The 26,999-nt window shown below is 44.6% G+C and overlaps 1 protein-coding gene across 1 annotated transcript; it reads right to left on the minus strand.

Annotated features, from left to right (window-relative positions):
• On the minus strand, positions 1 to 25,768 carry LOC144136520 (UBX domain-containing protein 4-like). The gene is made up of 12 exons (XM_077668898.1): positions 25,502 to 25,768; positions 22,545 to 22,650; positions 17,990 to 18,018; positions 16,208 to 16,326; positions 15,964 to 16,115; positions 13,760 to 13,814; positions 12,719 to 12,888; positions 11,115 to 11,237; positions 8,893 to 8,995; positions 8,191 to 8,328; positions 3,301 to 3,548; positions 1 to 2,518 (listed from the first exon to the last, which is right to left on the minus strand). The coding sequence occupies exons 1-12, from the start codon at positions 25,581 to 25,583 to the stop codon at positions 2,368 to 2,370; spliced, it is 1,476 nt and encodes a 491-aa protein (XP_077525024.1). The 5' UTR covers positions 25,584 to 25,768; the 3' UTR covers positions 1 to 2,367.
• Positions 25,769 to 26,999: the final 1,231 nt, after the last annotated feature.

Raw genomic sequence — 26,999 nt, forward strand, 5'->3', positions numbered from 1 at the left:
TGTGTAAAGCATTCACACAAAGTGAACATTCCAAATGTATTTATTGTCCTCCCAACACAGCAAAGGCTGAGGAAAAATGCCGCAAGTAGCGAACAATTCGCCTGTTACTTCTACAAGGCAGCGATACATGTACAGTACAGGAATGTGCTCATTTATCTTGTTTTGGAAAAAAAAAAAAAACTACACAATCACCATGACAAGCTACTCACATCTCAGCAAGCTACTATTGCAAGAATTGAGAAGATGGCTCATGGAAGAAGCCCCATTTAGTGTGAATTTAATCTGAGACAAGCCCCATTTAGTGTGAATTTAATCCGAGACATGATCGCATCAACATTTCACGAATACATGGCACCAGATATGTGGTACAACAACTTTCATCCTCTATGCTGCTTAGTATGTGCACGTTTGTACCACTAAAAAAAAGACAAAATTATAAAGATCCCAGAATGAAGGCATAAGACTTGAGCATACTAGCAAATGTTTACTCCAGCCTCGCTGCTATTTCTTTGCTGCAGAATGCTCCTTTCTCGACATATTCAGTGACATCTCTTACAAGATAAGCTGGAATTGTGAACAATACCACGGCAATATGAGCTGAGGGTCATGATTAAAATAATGGCCTCATGATCCCACATCAAATACTTTTCGTCAAGAGTGCGGTCTTTAGAAAGAAAAAGTGAGGAGAATGCTTTGTTCTGAGCCAATACACATAAAAATACCGTCCGAAGTTAACTTGCTTGTCCATAACGTGGTTCAATGTCCTTAGGTCGTCTCATGTATGCATCATTAAGTTTGTTAAGGAAGTGTGAAACTTTCTTGGAATCAGGAAGATCGGCTGACCATTGTTGAGAGTCCAAGAATGATGACACGGCTATTTTCATCTCATAACATGAAGCCTCAGTTTTGGGAAATACTAACATGCGTGCCCGAAGGCGTGCCTCTACCTTTGTAATTATAGTATAAGCCTAGTGCCTCTTGCTTATTTGTCAAGAAGAGTAGAAGAACCGCGAGAAATGATTGCAGCGTCCAGTGAAGCCGAATTTCAGCACGTGTGATACAAGATTTCCCACTGTGCGGAAACAAGCAGCGTTACTATTAAAAATAAAAATATTTTTCTGTTGGACAGTTACAAACAAATCTGCCCAGAAATATATGTTTGATAATGGGGCCCTGCAGTAGTGACCGAGTTTCAATATTAGCTAAAGAAAATTTAATATTCCTATCACAGAACCAAAATTCCCAGCAGGTACAATTGCAACTTCTCAGCGATGTCAACAGTGCATACAAATCATGCATTACAAATAACGCCTTCTTTCTCCCGCAGCACAAGGCTGAGAATATGACTGGAAAAGTAAACTTCACAAACCAAGCAAAAATTTTCAGTGTGGTGCGTAGTATACGGGTGCAGCCACGAACCACATGTAAACTTAGTGGCTAGTCATTATGTAAGTGATGCTCTAACAACAAACATAAAAGGCTCCACATTCTGCTTATACATTTCCCTACCCAAGTCTTACCCATTAGTGAAGCCAATGGGTAATGTGCCTCAGGTCCAAGAAAGAAAAAGTTGGTAAGGCAAAAAACAAACAAGGAACTGATTTGTTATGCACATCCTGTGGTTCCTGTGGTCCAACTAAGCCCCTAAAACTGAAAGGAAAACTCCAACACTATACAAGTCATACTCCGAATGGCTCTCTGCATACAACAGCGCATTTCTGTTTCTTCCTTGTCCATAAGACGCAGATGGCAGAGCAAATGATAGCCATTTTCCGGATGCCACAATTTTTTTGTTGCACCGTGTCTCACTGCACTGTGCCCGCAGCGCAACTGAGAATGCTCCAAGTGGATGAGTTGAAAGTGAATGAGATGCAAATCGTTAAGAGCAGCATATCTCAGTTTACTTTCTTTGGCCTATTAGGAGCATACTATATACACCTGTGAGCAAAGTAAGGGACCATCTCACTGCTTTTACATTTTGAATATCAACACTGTTGTTGACGCTATTAGGTAATGTTCGCAGTATACAAGACTTTCACAAAGAACAGGCTTTTAAAATGGTGAACACAGAGTTTAATATGGGGAGGTGGGGACAGGGAGTTTCTTCAATTGCGCTAACAGGTGTACTCATGTTGCCTTGTGTTGCCGTGAAGGCACAGGTGCACAGGACTACGAGTCATGCCTCGAAAGCTTGTAATGACTCAGTTCATCACAAGTACCAACTAATATTGCAGCGTCCCCTCCACTACTGCTTTTACCTTCGGCATGACACCAAGGAAAATGGATCATTCCTTGCCTCAAACTCCACACTTCCTCCCTTTTTACAGTCCCCAGCTGTGCCAGCGGACAAAAGCTGGAGGGAGGAGGCTACATTTGCTGTGTGGAGTTCCCATTCCAAGTATTGGTGTCATCGTCCTCGTCACTGAAGCGCTGATTCGAGAAACGGTACACATTCCCGTCGCGCTGGTACATGCCCTCACCAGCTGGCTGTTGTGCTGAGCGCCGTCGCCGTGCTCCCCTGCAGACACAGAAAATGCGCAACAAAGAGGCCGAAGAATCAGCCAATGCCACTGAAAATAACTTGTCACACAAACAATAATCAAGCTTTTAAGGACAACAGACTACCTATGAGATGTACAGCAGCAGTCAAAATTTTATCGAATGCAATATTAGTGCAAAAAAAAGCTAATTCTATCATCTGTTTTCACAAAGCCTTGAACCCATATGCACAGCCTAATTGTGAGCGTGTGATTTCACAGTGCATCATTAAAATTTCAAGCAATGCGTTCCTAGATTTTTGTTCTCCTGTTTTCTATGTTTAATATTTTTGAGAATTTTTGTACAGGCCTATCAAATTATGACAAAGATTTTTTCTTTTGTAAGCAGCATATATTGTGCTTTTATTAATAGCTTTGAAAAGAGAATTTGATTAGCTACACTATGCTGTGCTGTAATGAAGAAAATTTTCGAAATTAATGGTTGACAAAATTTTTATGCGCACCACACTAATACAGTAGAAACCCGCTGTTACACTTTTGGGGGGTTTCTATGAGAGCTTAGGCGGGATTGGCTCACGAGAATGTAGCAACCGGGAAAACACAGCATCTTGGCATGTAGCAGTGGGGTTCTACTCATTGCCCGTCTTTCCGATGGTAAGCAAAGAGCTAATGAAATGAAATCAACAATGTAGAGGCAGTTCCAGCTGAACACACAATGTTATACCGGGGCTCAATTGTACTTGGGCTTGAACAGCCTCAGGCGAGCTCGAAAACACACCAGCCTAGACAAGTGCATACTCACCCTTGGGCTGCTTGTGACTCTTGTGGTCCAAATGAAGCCGAAGCTTCACTACGCTGGCCGGCACCACTAGCGGCACCACTCACACTATCTGAAACTGAAGCCGAAGCTGGTGGGTCAGGTGAGCCAAAGATAAGCCCCACAAAGAGACTCCAGATAACACCAAATGGTGCCAGCAGAGACCACAGGAGCTTCAGAAGGGATGCTCCCGAGTTGTTCAGGGCTGCTGGGACGGCTATACTGCATGGTGTCTGCGCAGATGTGGGCGAAAATAAAATGTTGCAGCAATGCAACAAACGTGGTGCACATTTTGAGGCATGTGACAGCATGTGGCTCTGCCATAGTTTTCTTTATGGAAGCAGGAAATCAGTCGGCAAATGTAGTAATTCTGGAGACAAAGAATTTTGTCACCGTATCTGGACTGCCCGTGCTGCAGAAATGCAGCCCCTTTCTTTACAAATAGAAATCACACACACAAAAAAAAATGGTAGGCAGGATGGGGGCACAATATATGGGTATGCATGTGTTGCTTTGTACTTGTCCTGCTCTCAGGCTGTCACTGCATTTTGCCTCACATGTGGCACAGCTAGGGAAGGAGCGAAGGGCAAGAGCGGGGCTGATTCTACTTTCACAGTGCATTCCTTGAACTTCTTCTGTAGACTTACCTGGCGTTCCAATGATGACGGTACCTTCAGACATGTAAATGCATAATCACAAGGCCAACAGATATTCAAGATTATAAAATAGTGCTCTTTGAGATCGCTCAACCGCCAGGATTGTGAGTTGTGATAAGCCAACTTTTGCAGATCTTGGCACCATGGAGGCAAGGTGAACGAGGTGCAGGGAAAAAAGGCTAGCCATGAATGCAGTAAGAAAGTGGCACAGACCACTGAGAAAAGGAAGGTAATAAAAAGAGCAATGGGGAGCAGGGAATAGAAAAAAAAAAAGAAAACTAACCGTTACATCACTGAGCAGTGCAAAGCACAAAGCAGGGAAGGGAAGAAAAAAGGAACAGTTACATCACTGAGCAGTGCAAAGCACGAAGCAGCGGCGGAAAGCAGAGGCATGGGCGCCACTGCGTGGGAGGTTTTACACCACTCGACTGTGTCATATGTGTTTCTGAACTACAGTTAAACCTGGGTATATAATGACATTGACAAAAGTCCGCAATTTTTTGTTAAATGCAGGCCTTCATTACATGCAGTTTTCAGGCTTAGACTCGAAGGAGCAGTGCAGAAAGGCAACCAAAATAAAAAATAAATGTAGCTGAAATCACTAGCAAATGTGCCCAGTAAACCAGTTCCCCGCCCTTCTCTCCCCCATTACAATAAGTCATAAACACAAAGGAACACTTCACAATCGCATTCATAATGGGACACAACAGTCGTAACGGTCGTCCGCTTCTTCACCGAGGACCGCAGGACACCAGCGCCCATGGAGCGGGGGGACTAGGGGAGTTGGAAGCACCTGCCTCTTCCCACGTGTCCCCGATCTCAGTCAGCTCGGCCACCCCTGCCCTAGAAAATACTCGTTTTTGCCTTGCATTGCCAGTATTCTCCGCCGTACACACTCTCGCCGCACGCCTGCAGTCAGGTCCAGAATCACGCAAGCAACCGAGCGGCAGTGATGGGCATGCAGTGCTCGTTCCGTGCCTTCTTTGCTATGTCCAGTTGTTTTGTGCTGCTTCTGAACATGAACTGCTCTAGTGACAATTGGCGAGGAACTACAAAAAAAGGAAAGCTGAGGAGATTGTTCGGTTTGCCACAGAGAGGCGTCGACTGCGGAAAGCAAGAACTGCGAGCCAACCGCGTTCACTCGTTGCAATCGCAGACATTCTTCTCATGATGATTTGTGCTTTATAGCTATGAAACTTGGGCTAAATTTCAAGTAACGCAGAGTGAGCTAATAGACGGTAGGCGTACAGAGTTCATTATAGGTCAACTACCGCAACGCTTTGAATACATGGAGTTCACAAATGCAGACACTCTTCAATAGGGGAAGCACTGGGGAATTCACAAACTTGTAAATTGAGGAATACACTACATGGAAGTTCATTACACTAAGGTTTAAATATATTGCCTCTTAAATGAAACTAAGACTGTGGAAGATGACGCAGTGTACATGCAATGCTTTCGTTTTCATGTGGGCTCTAACTCCCCCCTAGCGTTGTACCCATGGCTGTGTTATATTCGAGCAAATATGGTACTTCTACAAGACTCAGATGAAATCAAAAAAGTGATATCGTGAAATCAGACAACTGAAAATAAGTCTTTAGCACATTATGGGATGGTTAGAAAAGATGGAACATACTTCTATATCTTTCTTTCCTAAACAAACACTGCATGTTTAGTAAGTAGACAAATTATCGGACAGCATTTTTAGGACATGCGATCACCAACAACTGGTATATACAGTAGACTCGCGATAATTCAAACTCTGATAATTCGTACTTTCAGTTAATTCAAACAAAAATCAAATTTTTGGTTGGTTCGCCATGTTTTCAATGTATTTTAAGGCCGCTTAATTCAAACACCGCAATTCGGTTAATTCGTACTTTTTGCTTGTCCATACCGGAAAATTATCGGCTATCGTTGCCACCACTGGCGAAAAATCTGACTTCTTATATCACCACAACAGCGGAAAATGTTAAAATAAGCGCACTATGGCCTAAAAAAATAAAAGAAAGCGAACAAGAGCCTAACAAACAAACGTTCGAAACAAAAGCCTCCCGAAGGGCACATTGTTGCTCAACTTTCCGTGGCTTGCTGGCATGCTTGCTAGCCAGTTCAAAGCAGGAAGTTCGAAATTAAAGCACATAACCCTCAAAACTTGTGGAAATGATGACTGTCCACCTGCGTTTGTCAAAACGCTCAAAACTGACGTAAAACCTGACATAAAAACAAAGAGCACGAGAAAAGGGGAAAAAAAAAGGTGCGAAAGTGACGCGAGTAGCGTCGGCCAATTCCGAATCACGTGACCGCTTGCGCTTTTCTTTCCCTGGTCGGTCGCCCGCGTTGGTAGCATCATGTCTCCGCGGGGGAAGTACCGAACCCTTTCTGTGAAAGAAAAATTGGCAGTCATAGAAGAAGTTGAGGCTGGAGCGAAGAAGACTTCTGTGGCATTGAAGTATGGAATCACAAAAAGTACGCTGACAACGATTGTGAAAGCGAAAGACAAGCTGCGAAACAACGCAGGCCATTTCGCTCCCGACAGAAAAAGGCTTAGGGAGGCGGCGCATCCGGAGCTTGAGAAGGCAGTTTTTCTTTGGCTGAAGCGCGCTCGGAGCTGCAGTCTACCAGTAAGTGGACCAATCCTGCGAGAGAAGGCCGAACAACTGTCTTTGCGCTTTGGAATTGAAGACTTCAAGTGCAGTGATGGATGGGTGTCGCGATTCAAGGAGCGACATGGCCTCACTTTCAAAACTGTAAGTGGAGAAGCGGCAGCGGTCGATGAGGCGGTTACTACCGACTGGCAGCAGACGCGTCATCAGAGCCTACTGCTTGAATACTCCCCAGCTGACATTTATAATGCTGACGAAATGGGACTGTTCTTCAAGTGCCTTCCTCAGCAAACATTGTGTCGCAAGGGGGAACGTTGCACCGGCGGAAAGCTGAGCAAAGAGCGGCTCACAGTCATGGTTTGTGCCAATATGGATGGTAGTCACAAGCCCGAACTTTTCGTTGTTGGCAAATCGAAGCGTCCGAGATGCTTTAAAGGCGTCCGAACTCTTCCCGTTTCTTATGCAGCAAATACACGTGCATGGATGACGCAATCTTTGTTTGAGGATTGGCTGCGGAAGCTTGACGTGCGGTTTAAGCGCGATTAAAGAAAAGTGCTGATGATAGTGGATAATTGTCCCGCTCACGGTGACGTGGAGGGGCTGGAGGCAATTCGTCTTGAATTCCTCCCTCCAAACACAACAGCTGTCCTCCAGCCTCTGGATCAGGGGGTAATCAAATGTCTGAAGATAAACTACAGAAAGCTACTCCTTAAGAGGATGCTAATATGCATGGATAATTCCATGTCGTACAGCGTAACACTGCTGTCGTCTGTGGGAATGCTAGCTGACGCATGGAGTGCAGTAACATCAGCAACGATACGGAACTGCTTCCAGCATGCCTTCCGCATACCAGGCCACACCAGTGATACCTTGCCTGACTGCGCTCGAAATGAAGGTGAAGACTGCCCCCAAATGGAGAGCGATGAAGCAAGGCTAGTGCTTTTTGCACTCCAAGCACACAACATAGCTGCTGACCTCAGTGAATTTGCGGCTGCCGATGATAACCTCTGCGTGTGCAGGGAAGACACCCTGGACGACTTGGTGGCTGAGGTGCTGCCAGCACAGTACAGCAGCGAAAGTGAAGAGGAATCAGAAGAGCAATCCTCTGTGACAGCAGCACAGGCCTTCCACTACCTTGCCGAGGTCCGCAAATTTCTGACTGTAGAAGAAAATTCCCAAGAACAGCTGGCTGCTCTTAATGGAATAGAGAACTTTGTTCTTAATGCACATGTAAAGAAAAAACAATCAACAATTCATGATTTCTTCAAACGGTCTAGTCAGCCATAAATTTCCATTAAACTTGTTCTGGATCCTTCACCTCTGCTGTTTTTACTGTGTAATTAAAGAGTGAAATGTTTAAAATATGATTTAAGTGGATAATTAATTGTAATGTGCACTGTAATCTTGCTCAGAGTCATATATGCGAGAACTCCCGATAATTCAAACTTCCTGATAATTCAATCAAAATCCTGGGGTCCCTTCGAGTTTGAATTAACGAGAGTCTACTGTAGTAAAGACGCTGATACAGTGTAGGTTATTGCTGGTCAGATCAATTTTAGTATAGAGGGCTTCTTATTTCCTCAGTGCAAAGCGTCAAGGGGAAAGTGACTCACGCTGACAGGCACAACAAGGATGACAGCTGACGGGGCCAGCTCAAGTTCGCGCAGAGTGCTGCGGTACTGTTCCTGAGTGAACTCCCGGCGCGGAAAGGTCGTCGACAGAGTGAAACTTGAGAAGCTCGGCTGCACGGTCTGGAAGGCAAAAGGGGGACACAAACCATACTGGGCTCACCAAAACCAAAACATCATGAATGCCAAATGAAATGAAGAATGCCAAAGTTAGAATCATGGTGCTTATTTTTATCTTATTAACAAAGAAATATGTCAGCAGCTGACTGAATTGACACTTCCTCCTAACTGGCTCCTAACTGGTGGGATGATGTGGTGCATAAGACCTGCAATTATGCTGACTGAAAGTAATATTCACTTATTGAGTGACTGCAAAGGTGAGGAAGTTATCCGAATCAGACAGCAGAAAGAGCGTTTAATGAACTGGGAAACTGTTAAACAATCAAAAAGTGACCAAAAGATCAATCAGTCAGAAATGATTACAACAGGGCCTAACTTTTTGACTTGATTCAAGTGCTGCCAATCACCACATCTATGTAGAATCTAAACGTCCCCCCAATTTCTTGAACAATTTTTGGTGCTTTCATGGGCACTTCAAGGGCTAACAAGGAAAAAAGCACCTCCCTCCAATTTCATTACCAGTAAGGTTCACTGCATATTCATAAGAGAAGACAGCTTTCTCTGTACCTCAACGACGTAGTTGTGAAGGTCCTGAAGGGTGGCATCAGCATCGAATGTGTGAGCAGTGGACGATCCGTCTGGCAGACGAAACTGTATCCTTGCCACCTGGCTGCAAGTGGAGACAGAAAAAAAATGAACGAGCACCATGGCTTCTGGGAACAGAAAGGAGAACTCCGTGTTGACTTTGCATTACGCACGGCACCACGGTGGCTGTGAAATTTCGAATATGAATCGAATACGTTTGATATATTTGGTTCATATCCATATTAAAGAAATTGATATTCAACAATTTCCGAATATTTGAACATTCCCAAGTATTTGCCGGCGATCGTATACCATGCTGACCTTCATAAGTTTGACCAAGGCAAAGCCTCAATGTCTGGGCAAATTATCCGATAATCTGAGTTTACAGTGCCAGGAAAAAAGCACAAATGTCCTGTTCGCTTTCTTCTATGTCATTTATCACGTGGACTGATCACGTTCAGATGCTGCTAGGCTTGACCTCATGCGAAATTCCGCAAGCAGGCTTTCCCACATATGACACACGACGAGAACAAGACGGACAACCACCCAATTCGAACAATCACGAGAAATCACAACCCTCTTAGCCTGAGCTCCACCATCTCACATTGGTCAATTATGATATGCAGGGAAGCCCACTTGTGGAATTTTGCACGAGGCTCCCGAAGGGCGAGTCAACGTGTCCAACAGGGCAGGTGATCATGTAAAAATCCCTCCTATTGCATGGCACATTGTAACCCATGCATCTCTGAAGTGGGAATAACAGCAGGTGTGACAGCAATTGGAGGGTCCCTGTAGCTAGGCCCAAAAACAGCCTAGCTGCATACTGTCGGCCCACACATTCACCTGACATCCGAATCCAGTTCCACACAGCTTTCGGACGGTGACGAGCATGTTGCTGATAATTAAATTTTTTTTCTTTTGTGAAATGTGCATTACCCTCGCTTACATAAAGTAAAACCTCATTATTTCGAAGTCATTGGTACCACGAAAAATATTCGAATTAACTAACCATAGGAAAAAAAATGCACCCGGAACCAATTTTCGCAGGAATTGACTTTTTCTGACACACAGAGAGCCCCATGCATCCTACCGGGAACGGGCACTGGCACAGGGCATATACTACCAGGCGTGCGTTCAAAACTACCTGTGATACAAGGTGTGATATAAGGAAATGGCCTTGTGTCTTGTCTAATGGAAGTTTGGTGTGCCCTGTCAAACTATAAATTTCACGCCCTGCCATTTTAAGTTATTATAACGCTTCGCAGCTAGTTCCAAGGCAAACATCTGTTCAAATGAGGCATTCGTGGGTCATTAACATTGTCATCGTCAAAGCGCATATTTCCTTGGAAGCTGAATGCTAGAACACACTCTAACCTAAGCTAATAAGACAGTAGTAAAAAAATCCAGAATGCTCAGATGTACAAATGCTGTCTGAAATATAACGGCGGTCAGACTCCAGCAGCGGCTCGATGCACTTCTGCAAACTGTAGCACTGATAGCGGCTGGCACTGATCCTATATGAAACTCTGGCGGGAGTTTCGTGACCAGAAAAGCATTGAAAGACTTTGGTCAAGGGCTCCGATAGCTTCTGCTATCCTGCACGCCTGTGTGATCAGCTGCTGCTGATTGACCAGGCTAGTGCTGGATAGAGCAGGTTCCCATGAAGAGGTAATTGGGGCAGGGTGGGGTATGGCACTTCCACAAGGAGCGGTATAGAGTGCGTTGGACGCAGTTGCATGACGGGCAGTGGGAGGGGCAATGCGATGGATAGAAGGAAGCCTTATACCTATTGTATGACCGGTGAGTACCCCACGGCACTAGGGATTGAACCCTGCACCTCCCTGCACCACATGCGAACCCTGCACTGCATGCGAGGCGGATGCTCAAACCACTGCCACTGCTGCGTTGGTCTAAGCATTCATGACAAAATTTTGCCAGCGCGTTGTTTCCCTTCATGCCACCCACAGTTGCCGCCAGTCAGGGTGTTTCGCTGATGTGTGTTTGAATGGACTGTCTGGCTTCACCCACAAAACCTCATGAATATTCCTCAAACCATCATCTGCAGCCTCAGGGTGTACTGAACAAATACACTCGTCTTCTCGAGTTCTTTTTGTCTGCAAGCACCTCCCCCAATCAAAAGCCTAATGAAACAGTGAGGACAAAAGCAAACAAAAAAGGAGACTTGGTGCCGCATTCATCATTACCTCCGTGCTGCTGCCTCTTGTGCAGCCCTCTGTTGCTGTTCGAGAAGCCGCTGGGCCTCGCGCTCCCGCTTGCGCTGCTCCTCTTGAGTCTTTTCTTGCTGGTACCGCTCAGCCCGATCTGCCCTGTGTGGAACAAAGCAAGTCATCGCAGCCACTGTCTCTTCTCAGCCATGCCTATTCAGATCCTCACTGAAAACCAACAACAGTGAAGAACTAACGCTCGAAAAGATCCATACAGGAAGGAGGCTCTTGAGCACACTCATACACATAACAGCGAACGCCTCAAAGCAGGACAGCATCGCTCTGAATGCTCAACAGGGAGACGACTGCTTCCTGTTGGCATCTCCAGTGCAGCGAACATGGTAATGGTCATGCACATTGCTTGAGGGCGCATTTGCAATGGCGAGTCGCAGACATTGTGCGGCTGATTTTGGTCAATTAGTTATGGTTCCGTACAACTAGGAAAGCGGGGAGGGAGCACAATGAGTTGGCTCAAACCTGTAGCACGACCTCCACGACTCGCCAGTGTGAATCCGCTTCAGCAGCGTGCTGTAAATTGGTGAAAAATGCTGACCCCTTCTGTCACATATTATCCCATGCAGAAAAAATTTTCAAATTCTCAGATGTTTGCAAAGAATAAGCCATGATTGCAGAGGAAGATTTTTTTTTTTTTTTAAGTGCACGGATTTTTCGCACTGTTCAATTATTCGGACCATTTTCCGATCGCCGCCAAGTCGGTCGGCGACTGTATTGTGTCATACACTGAAAGAGGAGCGAAAGCCAATACCCTTTTAGAGCAGTTCTGTTTAGACATTCTCAACTTTGTCCACACAACAGACCATCTAGCAGAACTGTGAAAAACTGTCATTGCTGCACAGTTCTTGCCTTAAAAAAAAAAGAACATTCCCAAGTTTTCCCCCACATAAATTCATAATGATGCGAAAAGTTTTTAACAGCTTTTGTGGGGCCATTCGATGATCCGATCTTTGGATAATTAAAACATTTTTTTCCGGTCCCTGGATTTGAAAATGACGCGGCTTTGAACACCAAGAAAATGGACAAAAAAAATGATTTTTTGAAAACTGTTGTATCCTCTTTACCTCATTTTTAATGCTGTCCCGAAGTTTCACTGCTGAAATCTACCAGAAAATACTAATCTAAAAAAATTGTTTCGTGAACCGTGGAAGCCATTCTTTGCAGGGAAAAGCTTGAAGAATGGGCATTTTTCTTTGCTATCATTTACTGCCAAGATAGTCACCTTGCGGAGCAGATTTCTTCGTGACACTATTACCTGTTTTGACCCAGTTTGTTATGTGGCACTCCTTGAACGATAGTGCAAGTCAAGATATTCTTTGTTTCTCAAGTCTGCAAATTTTAAATTTCTTTTATGAAATTTTCTTCTCACTCTAGACATGTCAATGGACACTGCATCACAAAAAAATTCGAAGCCACGTTTGTGCGTTGTGAAAAAAAATTCTAAGAATGTCTTGCCTTGTAGCCTACCAGTAAGATGCTCAAACCACTAAGCCACCACTGCAAATTACTGCCCAGGCTAAAATCCCATGATTCTGTTCCCAAGCAAGGCCACACATAAGTTTTCTCACCTGTCTTGAGCAATCTGTGCCTGGATGCGCTCTCTATGCCTGCGCTCTTCTTCCTTTTCTTGGGCCCGCTTGCGCGCCCATTCCCGACGTTCCTGGTCCTCACGAGCTTGCTGCGCCAGCTGCATTTCACGAGCTACCCGTCTTCGCTCCAGTTCGCTCTGTTTCACGGCCTGCATGCACAGCAAGGCAGTTAGAAAAAGCACATATTAAAGTAACCTCCAATAACAGTAGCAATCATCTCTGTCCACATTACCTTTATGGTCCTTCTCTTTCCATTCCCAAACATCTTACACAGGCTAAAGCAAGTAGCCTCAGGTCCCCCTCTCCACCTTTCAATAAAATTCTCCACTCTCTTGACAATCTGGACAAGTTAGACTCAAATCCAAGTAGATATGTGTGGACCTGAGTCTGTTTAGCCAAAATAGTTCTGAGTGACTGAAAATCTCAGTTAACGCAATACCAAGTAAAAACTGGAGGGGACACATAAGCTCTGCCTGGAGGGTATGCCGCGACAGAGTTAATGGGGTTAATGCCCATATAGGTATGCGAAATTGGTCATTTTCGACTTTCCTAGGTGTGTGTCCTTTGACTTGTTCTTGCTTTTGTGTGTTTTATGTTTTGCGCACCTACGCCATTAGCTTTGGAGGCTTTGTAACCATGAGTCTTTCCTAAAAAATTCAGTCGATAGTCAGCGCATCACATATGTGCGTGTTTCCTGCTTAGTCCTTGTTTCCTCGCGCTGTTCAAACATGCTAAATTTTGTATTTTGTAAATTTTCTGACTCCATGCAGGAGCTTATTTTTGCTTTGCTTGTATTTTTTGGTGTTACCAGCATATTTAACGAATATTTTTTTGAACAGTTTTGCATCCATAACTCGAGATTTTTCCTTCGTAAGTATAACCAATAAGGTAAAGTTTTGATGTCTTAGAATGCACAGAGCATTCGGCACTTCTTGAAGAAATGATTTTTAATTTAAAACACTCAAAATCGGTTATTCTTTCATAATATGTAAAGAGTTAAACATTTAGAGATGTCTTTACCTCTTCCTCTTCTTTCATCTTCTGCAGCCGCCGCTCCTCAACGAGTCGTTTTGCTCTGCATTTGGAAAAAATGGCAAAAAGAAGTCTCCCAAATTTCATGTACCCATTTGCAATCAAAAAAAGTCTATGTGCCTCTGATTTATCCGTATGAATTGCAAATGGCATGCAAAATTAGTAAGCATCACTCATCATCAGCCCACCTAAGCCCACTACAGGACAAAGGCCTCTCCCAATAATCTCCAAATAATCCTGTCATGCACCAGATACAGCAAGCAATTTCTGCAACTTCCTAAATTTCATCTGCTGACCGGAATTTGTCACTCCCAGCCGCATTTGCCTTCCCTCGGAATCCACTGTGTAGCCCTAATGAACCATCGGTCGTCGCTCCTTCGCATTATATTTCCTGCCCATGTTCTCTTCATTTCAGCTATGATATCACCGACTCACACTTGCCGCCTAACCCACTCTGCTCTCTGCATTTTGTAATGGTACCCTTATCTTCCTTTCCACCACTCACTACATTTCCTGCAATTTGCAATTTAACTTCAAGCTTCTTCCTTATCCCTAAGCTTCTGCCCCATACAGTACTGAAGCAATACAACTATTACGTACTTATACTACTATTATAGGCTCCATCAAATTGATCTTGTAATAAACTACGTGCTTGGTCAGCTTTTCCAAGGCACATTCAGGTTATAAAAGTTAATTTCACTACTATTGTTCAGCAGGTAATCGTTCACTCGCTTTTGAATTAACTGCATCACGCATTGTGTAGTGTTGCCTGTGATCATATATTCTGTGCCACTGCGTACCTGTTAACTGATACCTCAGATCTGTAATCCCCCATGCAATGTTCTAACCAAAAAATATGTGACATACAAATGAATAATCAAACAACAAACACACAAATGAATATTTATAAGATATCAAGCATTAATGCATAAAATTAGCTGCACCGCCCACCCAAAAAACATGAATGGAAACTTGCACAAAGGGGAATTATGAGCAGAGTGTTGCAATACAATTTTGAAGCCCGGTCATAAAAGGTTGCAAAAGCTACATGCTGCATTCTAGAAATGAGGCACACAATAAGTATGATGCTAATATGTGTTGTTTCTTGGAAACTGCCAAGAAAAGTTGCATGCCCGGGGTATAATAATAAGCGTTAAAAAAAAATTGTTTTCCATTACCCCACATTACACTACCCACTTCCCCTAACCAGTCCTTGAAGATAAGTCATTATTATAAAACAAAAATTTGGAGGATGCTTAAGCTTCCCCTTTCAGAGCTGGACTGGACAGCCTGTTGCAGCATTGCCAAGGAATCCACCCAAGGCCATTCTCATGTGCCACCCCTTGCAAGGACAATTTAAGGAAAGGAACCATATCTTGGTGGACACCAGAACTGCATTGTAAGGCAAGGAAAATGAAAATAAATTTTTTAAAGGAAAGGACACCTGTCCAAGGAAATTGAAAAGGAAATTGGTTTTAGGGAAAGGAATTGAAGTGAAAATTGGTTTTAAGGAAAGGAATAATGCTGGTCTGGCAATTCTCCTGGACACCTGTACTATGCCTAAGGGAAGGAAAATTATTTCCCTTCCCTTAAGGGAAGGAAAATCATTTCCCTTCCCTTACAGCATAGTTCAGGCGTCCACCAAGATGTGCCATTTTTCCCTCACAGCCAGACACCAAGGACACGGCTTTTCCTCCACAAGACACCAGTTAACACCAGCTCCTTAACGCTGTTGTGTTAATAAAACAAGACCACGGCTTTTCCTCCACAAGACACCAGTTAACACCAGCTCCTTAACGCTGTTGTGTTAATAAAACAAGACCACGTGAGGCAGCCCCCCACATGCACGTCTTAAGTGAACACTTGAGTTGGGTTTCTATTCTGTCCGAAGGATCAATATTTGGCATCTAGAACCTCACCTGCAGATAACACTACTATGAATCTTTCTTTCATGCTTGAGTTAGTTCTGTTAGCAAATGTACAGCTTCTAGAGTACTTGACTGGTTTGAATGGATGCTCAGCAACCAAGGCCACATGCACACCTAAGCAACCCTACAAATACCGATCTTTTCAAATATTGGTTGCAACTCACTGAAATGCCTCTCTTCACAGACCACAATCAAGACTTCTACATCCACAATCACAGACCGCAATCATGACTTCCAGGCATAGCAGTCACCTTTCGACCTCACCTTTCAACCCTGTCCTCCAGGGAAGCTGCTGACATGGCCTCTGTGGATGATGCGTCTGCTGCTGCCGCTGCTGCAGTGATTGGTGTGCTAGGCGCTGGCTCAAGGTGCACTTCAGCTGGCAAGTTGCCATTGTCATTGACAGGAGCAGGCTCCTGGATGCAAACATGGAGGACTGTTACTTCAAATTCTGTGCTCAGTCACTTCTCACTTTGACTTGGCAAATTCCTTTGCTCAGCAAACCCACCTGAAAGAGCTTCTCAATGCGGTTCAGGAGCTCAGGTGGCTCCACACTGCCAGCAATCACCTCGAGTGGGATGCCATTGCAGCCAATGAAGAAGCTTGAAGGCACAACCACAACAGGGTCTGAATTCTTTTCAGTTAGGGATGAAATGCCGGGACAGCACACATAAATGAACTGGCAGCAACAACACAGGAACTTCAAGGAAGCCTTGAAGGAAACACATTGAGCAGAGAGTTCCAAAAAAAATTTTAAAAAATTGCTGGTGGTATAGCTCTGGTTAACCTTGGTCCAAAGCGAAAAGCTGCATCTCCCTGGCGACGTTATTGGTTGCGCGACTGGCGATTTCCATAGATAGCCATACTGATACACACACAGTAGTAGGCATTTTTTTTTATTTGTTAACTATCTTGTTTTCTTGGAAACGACATTAAAGGCGCTCACACAAGGCAGTGTATATTTAACATAGCTTCAGTGATATTTACAACTGCAGCTCAATGTATGCCGGATACAGAACCAAATCTAGTTCTAAACGACACACAAGCACTGCAGATAATTTCAGAAAGCAAAATTGAAAACAAAAAATTGGTTTTTTGGGGAAAGAAAATGGTGCAATGTGAGACAGGCATCCATCCTTTCCTTCCCCCCCCCCCCCCCCCCCCTCCCGATATGTGAAGCAGGCATAATTTCCTTGCCTTAAAACTAATTTATTTCATTTTCCTTGTGTAGGTGTGCAGTAGATATGCCAGACAGGCATAATTTCCTTTCCTAAAACAACAATTTTCATTTCATTTTCCTTCCCTTGGGCCGATTCCGTGAGACAGGTGTCATTTCCTTGTTTGACCTCTAGCTACATTCAAGGTCAAACTTAAGCTGGCGAAGTGAAGCTTGTCCCTTAAAAAAAACGAATTTTACAAGTGCCAAATACAGGCCAGATGTTGAGTCACAAATAAAAGAGCTTGAAGAAACAGCACTCAACTGCACTGCTACACCACCCAGCCTTCATGCCTGCTGGCATACCTCCCATAAAGTGTAGTTAAAGAGAGATTTGGCTTAACAGGTTTCAAATATAAAATGGTGCAAAAGTAAGGTTGATGAAAGTATGCTGTCCAAATTAGCTTCGATATGACACCACTATTCTTAGCACCAGGTGCGGAATTGTGCAGTTGCACACATACCTGAGCTGATGATAAAGATCTCCCTCCCTCTACCCTTATTAAAAATTTGTTGCCTAAGTGAAATGTTCCACTTCACAAGCCTATAAATAATGGTACATGAAGATCCTTGCTCCTGAAACTGGAGCCAGAACCCTCAACCCGAAATCCTGTTAGCGTTAACTATTTAACGGCACACACACACGACATCCACACTCTCGGCTACCAGCTATCAGCACCTTTAGTACACACAGGTGAAAATAGAAATTACCTCCACTTTCACACTGTCGCGGCTTTCACGTTTTTACATAAAAAAACAAAATGGTAGCCAAAAGACGTGTGCTTATTTATGTCCCGCCTTTCTTGTGCCTATTATGGATACATTCTGCGTGCAACTTTTTAATGCAAAGCAAAAGCATCTTCGTCTTCGCATTGACTGTGAAGAAATCTGCCCTGCTCTTGATATCAACAGAACTGTTGCTTCTCTGCAAAAACCTGTAGTCTCATATGTCAAACTACTTTTGCAATTCTGTACCTTGTCACTGTTCAGCACTTCTCATTCTTGTTTTGTCTACGCTCATGCGTCGTGTCACCAACAAAAACACCTGCCCTCACAGCTTTAAACAAAGGATACAGATCTGTGAAAACTGCTGGCATGGCTCACTGGAATTGAAAAAGCAGGTAAATGGCAGGTTAGACAGGAAACAATTTTTAAAATTCTGAGAACGAACAAGGCCCCTGATTCCAACTTTAATCACAATCAAACTTCATACTGTTCAATGAACATTATTTGGTTTGGGTAAAGGATGTAGAAAGGCACTGCTATCTCAAAAGAAAGTGGCACAGAATGAATTCAACACTCCCAGACACAATAATACTATGACGTGTTCAATTAAGTTTAATGGAATACCTATATTAATTGCTGCAGTAATCGAGAACTAAACTATTAAGAAAAACAATTTCACTGGCAAACTTTATAAATGTAGTTGCTGCGGAAACACTAAGAGGTGCACGAGCTAGAGTGCGTACTGCAAGAAATATAGAGAGAGACCGTCACTCTCCCCACTAAACAAAAGACCGCCTTTCTGGGCAGAACATGTTTGGTGGTATAGCCTCAAAACAGGATAGCATGGCCAGCGGAGATGCAGAGGGAGCTACGATATTCAGTCCCAGTCTAGGCAGCTCTCGTGGCTCTGCTTGGTGCACTGCATAGTTTTTTGTGCAGCTGGTTGTATGCAAAGTTTTGCATACATCCATTATACTCGCATGTGCTTCATGGTTCTTGTGCTACAGCATCATACTGCAGGTGAGCACTATGGTGAAGAATGGGCCTGTTCCATTTTATTATATGTTGAGGGTATGGCATCTTATGTACGGCAATCATTACACAAAACTGTACTGCAAGTGAGCTCGTTATGTTGGGAAAGGTGCAACTGTTTCACTCTACTATTTGTCGAGGGTATGGAAGACTCTTAAGCACCCTCTCCATGGTTCTTGTGTTTGACATTCCTTCCTAAAGTGCCGTACTGTAAGTGAGCCCATTACACTCAAGAAGGTGCTTGTTTCACTCATTCGTATGTTCAGGACATATTTTCATGCGTGCTCCGTGGTTCTTGTGTTTAGCATTCCTGCAATGGTGCCTCATACTGCAGGCAAGCATTATGCTGGGTAAAGCACCTGCTTCTTTCTGTTATATGTTGGGGGTGTAGTAGACATTTGCGTGCGCGCTTCATGGTTCATGTGTCAGGCAGTCATTGCAACAGCGCTGCGGTGACTGCAAGTGAGCGTTACTCTGAGGAAGGTGCCTATGTCATCTTGTGTCTTGAGGGCATAGCAGATGCTGGCCCTGGCACTTCGTGCAAACATCCATGCTGCTCAGACAGCAGTTCATGCATTAATGCATTAGATCATTGTGCTGTCTTTTTCTTGCAACTTCACAAAATCAAGGTTCCATAGACACTTTTTTTTCTGCTCTGGAATAACAATTTTATTGCACAGTGCACCTTGCACATTGGTAATCCTCATTCTTTTGCACTTAAAAGTAATTTGGAGCGCAGTGGACCAAACAACCTCTGAAGGCCATAAACAAATACGCTCTATCAAAATGACGCTGAAAGAGAGAAGCCATTTGGCCACGCTATCACCCTGACGTGCCCAGTGAATTCTGTGAGTAACGTTATGATCCAAGGTTGGATGCTCCACTTCATCCTATCCATTAGATTTACATGTGTGAGAAACAGCATTGTGATCAAAATACCTGCATTCTGCACCAGAGCTCCAGCCACAAACATTCCAGCTCTTCTAGCACAGCAAGCCTCGAAAGCTCATGCTGTTCCCAGTCCTTGCTTTTATCATGGCTGCTCTGGACTGCAGTAATGATGCTTGAATAGTTTACAAGACGCAGCGATAAGCATAAAATGCAACATTTTTAAGGGTGAAGCCGCTGCAGTTAGCCTAGCTGTTATAGTGTTCAGATGCTAACCTGAAATATGCGGGTACGATCACAGCTTCGGTGGTCGCATTTCGATGGAGGCGAAATGCTACAGGCCCATGTACTGTGCGTCGTCAGAGCTTGTTAAAGAACCCCAGGTGTCGAAATCATCCGGAGCCCTCCACTATGGTGTCCCTCATAAGCTGAGTCACTTTGGGACATTAAAGCCCATAAAACTAAATTTTCAATGGCAATTACAGTTTTCCTCTGAGGAGGGCGCAGGTAATTGGGTACATCCCGTTCAGCCCGCCAATCGAATCTCCGTATAAGAGTGAACGGAGTACAAAAATATGGTGGTCGGGCGTTTTTTGGCGCTCCTTCATTGCTATTTATCACGACTATATTCGGGTCACTGACCTGATCAAATAAACAGTCTTAACCGTGTGCTAGCGAATAGGACCTCTGTGTATGGGCTTTGAGGGCTGCTTGATCCCCACAGCTTTCATGATACAAAAGCATGATTTCTAGCATGCTTACGATTTTATTCACAGAGCAAACAACTTTATTTGCACTTTTTGACATGGCAGGCCAGTAAAAATGACGATCGAGTTGACGCAGCGGCATCTTGAGCAACCAGCACCATCAAGTTGGGACATAAGTATCAGCATTATCTATCAGCTTGCAACAGAAGTCCCAGGGATGCTGAACATATTCTGGGCTCTCCGGCGAATGTAGTGATAGTCCCTCAGTACATTCTTATGCCATGCTAGAGACCAATCTGACATGTTATGGCGACAATATGCCCATTTACATACATCAGCACATGCACGCCCACACAATGAGAAAGAAACCTAAGCCAATAAAACCTTGAAAGCCTCTTGGCAACCAAAAAAAATTTGTTAATCACAAAGCTGAAGAAGCCATGAGCAGGCCAGTTTTCAAGGCATAACAAGAGAATTCCATACTGAACTCAAATTGAAGATTACACAGTGGTCCAAAAGAAACAAATCTGAAAAACAAGGGATGATTTGTGGGAATGCTTGAGCGCATCCTTATGTCCCCATGCAGCCATCCTTGCATGCGGTAACGTGGTGGGAGACCCTGCCTATATATTTGGCTGCAACGGACGCCGCGGACAAAGTGTATGTATGCCACCCAGACAGCTATACACATTTTTGTGGAAGCAGAACAACAGTCCTTAGTCTCACATAGCAGTGTGCGTCGGTGAGGGGGCCTGCTGCATCCTCCCTTGAAGCCATCCTTTGGCTTCGCTGCAGTTAGAGATTATTTCTTATGTAAAGTTTTTCCTTTAAGGTGTCCCTCGTACACATTTTGTTTCTATTCAGTTCACTATGTGTATCGACTGCAAATTATTAACGATCAATTCAGCACAAACATCCGCTCAAGTGATGTGCTAGACTTAGTTTCTTTTGTTTCCATAAAGTAATAGAGGACAAAAAAATTGCCGCCGAGATTTCTGGCCAAAATGATAGCTGTGGTATTGAAAGTGACGAAACCAACTCTCTTGAAACAGAAATGAGTGAAAATTAATTATTTTAATGAATTTTTCTCAAACCACCGCGCCTAGTGGCCGCCTGTCAAAGCTCCGACAACATGGGATAGACATCAGCCCTATCCGTCGCAAGCTACCATCAACACAGACTGCAGGTGAGTGTACATATTAGGCGTGCTTTTGCTTCGTTGTAGAGTCCACTACATTTGCCTTCCTTGAGTCAGCGCTTCAAGATTCTCTGCCTGCATCTTGTGATTGTATACTCTGGATGACTACTTGCCTGATTCGGTCAGAAGCAATAAAAAATCTCCACCGTCAGCAGTGACGGCGAACCCAAAGAGCACCATCTCACGCCAACCAGAGGAACGAGCGCCGTCTCGTTCAGGAGCGAGCTTGCAATGCTTTGCCTAACCGGCAGATACCACATTTATATCTGGCTTCCACGTACGATACTGCACCTAGAGCTCTGTTTGATCTTTCGGAGTCACCGCACATTCATGAAAGGTTTAGCACAAACGCTCACAAGCATGGCATGAGATAGGGTATCCCCAACTGCACACTGCCAACTTGCATATGATGCTAATGAGGGTAGGCTTGACGTCATATCTGCCACCTCGTTCCCAGGAGCACGCAGAGTGCAGCCTGGTGGCTGCTGATTAAACACTAGAAAGACAGCCATCCACTCAAAAATAACTGGAATGATGACTGCATGCTAGAGTAATCATTTCTTATGAATGAAAATGTGGTGCTTTTTCAATATTTTTAGACTTTTATTCAGTATTCCTTTAAGAAATATGGTTTATGGTTTATGAGGTTTAACGTCCCAAAGTGACTCGGGCTATGAAGGACGCCGTAGTGCAGGGCTCCGGAAATTTCGACCACCTGGAGTTCTTTAACGTGCACTGACATCACACAGTACACGGGTCTCTAGAATTTCACCTCCATCAAAATTTGACCGCCACGGCCGAGATCGAACCTGCGTCTTTCAGGTCAGCAGCCGAGCGCCATAACCACTGAGCCACAAAGGCGGCCCTTTAAGAAGAGATCCGAAGAAGGTCTGACAGCAAAGGCACTGCAACTGTATAGCGGAGAGAGCATGCAAGCATGCTGCTGCAGGTGCATTGTCTTTATTTATACTGAAGCCCCAACCAGATCCCCAACTATGTGGAAATATGAATACACCGTGCTGCTCAGTAGGCATGTCGCCTCGTTCACAAGAAGGCAATGTAACAGTGGAATACTTGCCTGCCAGCCTGAAGCTTGATAGCGACACACTTGGAACCCTGCAGCTTGGAAGAGACGGTGGCATCTTCATACGTCGTTCCCATGGATTTTGACAGTTCATCGTTTCCTGAAAAAGAAGCGTCACATTTGCTCACAATGCGTGCTTCATAAAAGCTGCTGTTTGACAATGCTATTACTCCTCCTTGCTGCCTTAGCTTTTAAAATTACTACAGTTGCGGCTCAAGAAAGGCAAAACTGACCCCGGCAATATTACTGTAACAGCTTCAATGAAGGCCCATGGCTCTTCCAATGTTTTTCTAGTACACCTCCATTCGTTCATATACTGCTTCTATTAGAATATTGAGCAAGAAATGCTTATAAATGGTGTCAACTAGGTTTCATCTAACCTCCAGCAGTGTCTCCCCCAAACACCACCTCCACTAGTTGTGGAGTGGAGGCAAGTGAGAAAAGCAGGTTCTGTTAATAAAGCCAAGCATCAGATCGCAGACCCTTTTGATTGTAAGAATGGGCTTTTGCTAATTACGCGATGCGCCTATCAGTCCAGAATGTGCTTAGAAGATAAACAATTCACTACACTGCAAAGAATGAGCACTACAACACTTCCAACAGTTTCCACCGGCCTGCATAGCAACAAACGACAACAAGAAAATCAGTCTTTGTAGAACAAGCCAGAACAGATGCATATCTAAAGGATAATGCTGATACACAAAGACAACGAATGCTAAATTCTCGAAGTAATAGTAGAAATTTTATTGGCAAAGCAACAGTCCTGTATCTAGATCACAGAAGGTCTCCTCGATTTGGCTGCACTTTCTGCACCGGTTCAGGAAGTGCGGCACTCTCGCACTCGATTTGACAGTGCAGCTAGTGCCACCTGCACTTCGGCACTCGATTTGGCCTCGTGCTGCACGAGTTCTTCTGCACTGCTGCACTAGCCTCCCGGCGAGTTCTCTTCTCGTGCAAGTAGGGCAAGGTGCTTGGCGCGCTCCGTAGCAGACGGCTCCGCGGCCACTTGTTTTGTGAGCGGCGTTGAGACCATTTTTGAGACGGCCGCGTACCCGTGAAAGACGCGGCATCTGCGCCGGGCCCTCACCAAACAGCTGAAATGACAGTGCGCGTATGCGTGTGTGTATGCGCGCGCGTGTGCGCGTGTCTGTGTACGCGCGTAAGCGACTGGCTGGCATGGAGCATGTACGGAAGTACGTACTGTGTATGGGTTCGCATCTTTCTGTCCAGCCTCGCACGTTGCTTACACCATTTCTCTTTTGTGTGCAATTATTATTATAGACGCAGCATGATGGAGCGCTTCCATAAGAGGCAGATTGTGAGATGTTTTATAATATGTGGGCGATCGCAACATTTGTGGCTTGCTGCGACATCAGTACCTCCGCTTACGACAGCGACTGGGCTTGAGGTCGCCGTCAGCCCACACCTTCGCCTGCCACTTAGCCTCTGACAGTCACGTCGCCATCACCGTCCGCCGAAAGTGAACGCGATTGAGTTCAAATATAGATCAGGCAACTCTTGGCGGACAACCGTAGTCACTTTTCGATAGGACGGAAGCAGCCTGAATCACGCGTATGGACTGTAAAAGATCGTCTCGAGCGGTAGTCTGAATAACCTGTCTAATTGTTGGCTCTTCGAAGTACCCGTTGAATCAGTGACGGTCGACCGGCCTGCGCCCCTTTAAACAACGCAACGGAATGAACGGTGTCAAATTCTTCACCACTTTTGGAATTAACAAAGTTCATAGCCGCTCCACGAGATGTGCCACTTGGAGCAAATACACAGCGTGCAATGCAGCTAACACAATCTCGCGCATATGTGAAAACACGCGACAAACACCAACACGTACATGGCCGCAGCACACGAAAGTTTCTGCACTTTTGCACTCGATTTGGCCGCTGCACCGACAGCACTAGTGTCGGGCTACACTCGCGCCGCAAGAACTGGCACTACACTGACACGGCACTTTTGTGAACTAGTGCGGAAAGTGCAGCCGTATCGAGGAGACCTAGAATCTCCTCAAGTTAACAAACTGCCCTTTTCACAGTCCCAAGACCACACTGTTAAGCGATCAATGGGCACAATTGGAGCCTAAAACTGAATACATTTAAAGATTGCCACAAGCTAACCTACATGCATTTTTCTCATGTGCAAAGCGACGTTTCCTTCAACAGCGACAGCTCATAGAAGTCATGGATTTGAGGGCAAACTGCACGCATTTTTGGCTTTAACGAAATAATGATGCTTTGGGTGTGCCCAGGTGCTTTGGAGCGCCTTTCAAAACCCGGGCTTTGAAGCCATTGTTGCAGCGCTGGTAACGAATTAGCTCAAGCCTACCTCAAGGCGTTCAGGTAGCAGATTAAGAGAAAAAACCCCTGTAACCGAGGCATACTGTGAAACGCCGACCGTATTTTTTTCCTCGAGCGTGAGCAAACTACCACCAAAACACAATAAGCCTGCATATTGTGCAGCAAAAAGTTCAGCGAGGGACGCAATTGACTACAGACTTACATCGCATCGACACTCCCAGGGACATAATTAAACTTCAAAGATGATTTTTTCGTCAACCGCCGGCTGAAAACCATCCATTTTGCGCCGTGTCATGACCAAATCAAATCGGAACGCGTCCCACAATCAGCTGCGGGCGCCGCCATGTTTGACGAGTCCATGGTTAAGAGCGCACAAATACCCAAGGCATGCCTGTCTTCTCACCACAAGCGGTGACCGAATGGACATGCCTGAGTTTGCACCTGAGACGGCAGTGGTAGAGGCGGAAGAACAAAAGAAAATTACGCAAGCGGTTTAATGGGCGCGAGTCCCGATGTGGCAAAGCGCACGTCTATCAGAACTATTGCGGTACGCGTTCGCGATGACACGACCAATGTGAGCGTGTTGCACGTCAGCAGCAAAGAGCTGCAAATACACATAACGAGCGTTGTGACGTTGGTTACCTTCGATGAACACTAGGAAGAGTTGCTGCTTGGATTTGGCCAAAGCGATCGCCTCTGGGATAGAACCTTCGAACCACTTCATGGCCTCTCAGTGGCGACCCGACGAGGCTACGGTATCCTTGGTGAATGTCGCTCTTTGTCACAGCGGCGTGGCAAGTGGCAGACGCGACCCGATGGCACAGAATTTAAGAATGTAAGCCGCGTTGTTTACACCTGAAAACGATGAGGCACGTCATCTGTAATCGACAACTGAAATGCGCCCACAGTTGCCGGAGCAGAGAATCACATTCTGCTAATCACAGTGAAATAAATATCACCTGAGGCCACGGTGCCCGAGGCTGAAAAAGCATGGAAATCGATTCTTTCTTTTAAATCTGGTTGAAAAAAAAAACGCTTTCAAAGTAAAAACAAAAATAAGAAGGACCGCAAATTTTAATTTTTGAGTATTAAAAAAGATTTTGGTTTTGTTTGTAAAACATTTAAAAAAGAACGCTTTCGGCGTTTGTCAATGGTGCGTATCTGAGTAGATATGAAATTCAACTTCTCTCTTGAAAACGAAACAAATTTCTCTTGATCAACTGGCTAAATTTTAACTTTGATCCTTTTAACGATTTTGCTGCTGTTGGCCGAACGTTACTTCTACTTGAAACCCATTTGAGGATTTCACTGCGTAGGATTTGCATAGATTGTTTATAAAGATATCGAACAAAGTAAAACACGCAATTCTTAAGAGGTCCGACAAAGAAACTGGCTGTAGCTGTCTACTGTTTTAATACCTCATACTACATCACTATTGCTTCATGAGCCAATGATTTATACAGAGGAAAGAGATGCTGCAGTGGAGGGCACCGAAATAATTTCGACCTCCTGGGGATCTGCGCTCACATCGCACAGCGCGCAGGCACCTCTTGCGTTTCGCCTCTTTCAAAACGCTACCCGGGCTCGAACCTGACCGTGGCGGCCGCGTTTCGGTAGAGGCGAAGCGCCAAAATGAGAAGTTTTTCGAGGAAAGGGAATGGCGCAGTAACATGTATGTCTAGCTCACATCTTGGTGGTCACCTCAAATGCGCCGCAAGGGAAGGGATAAATGAGGGAGTGGAAGAAGAAAGGGATAAAGAGATGCCGGTGGTGGTGACAACTTTATTTTAGCAAAAGAACAAAGGGACTTCAAGGCTGGGCTTCTACTTGTCCTACTTATCTTTAAATCTTTAAACGTGAAAAAAAAGAAGCATATACTATCCTTTCATCGACGTCATTCCCAACAAACTCCAAACTATTTTACCTCCAACTCCAAAATCATTGCTGTGACAGAACTTAAATACTTCGGTGTTCATTTACCCCAGATCTTCATTGGTCACATCACATAACGCAGATTACTAACGATGCTATTCGCGTTCACGGTTATTTTCGGCGAACCCTTCACCTAGCCTCCCCATCAGTGAAGTTATAGCTCATTTAACATTCATTGGTCCCAGACTGGAATACGCATGCGCTATTT

Source organism: Amblyomma americanum, chromosome 6 (assembly GCF_052857255.1).
Source record: "Amblyomma americanum isolate KBUSLIRL-KWMA chromosome 6, ASM5285725v1, whole genome shotgun sequence".
NCBI lineage: Eukaryota > Metazoa > Arthropoda > Arachnida > Ixodida > Ixodidae > Amblyomma > Amblyomma americanum.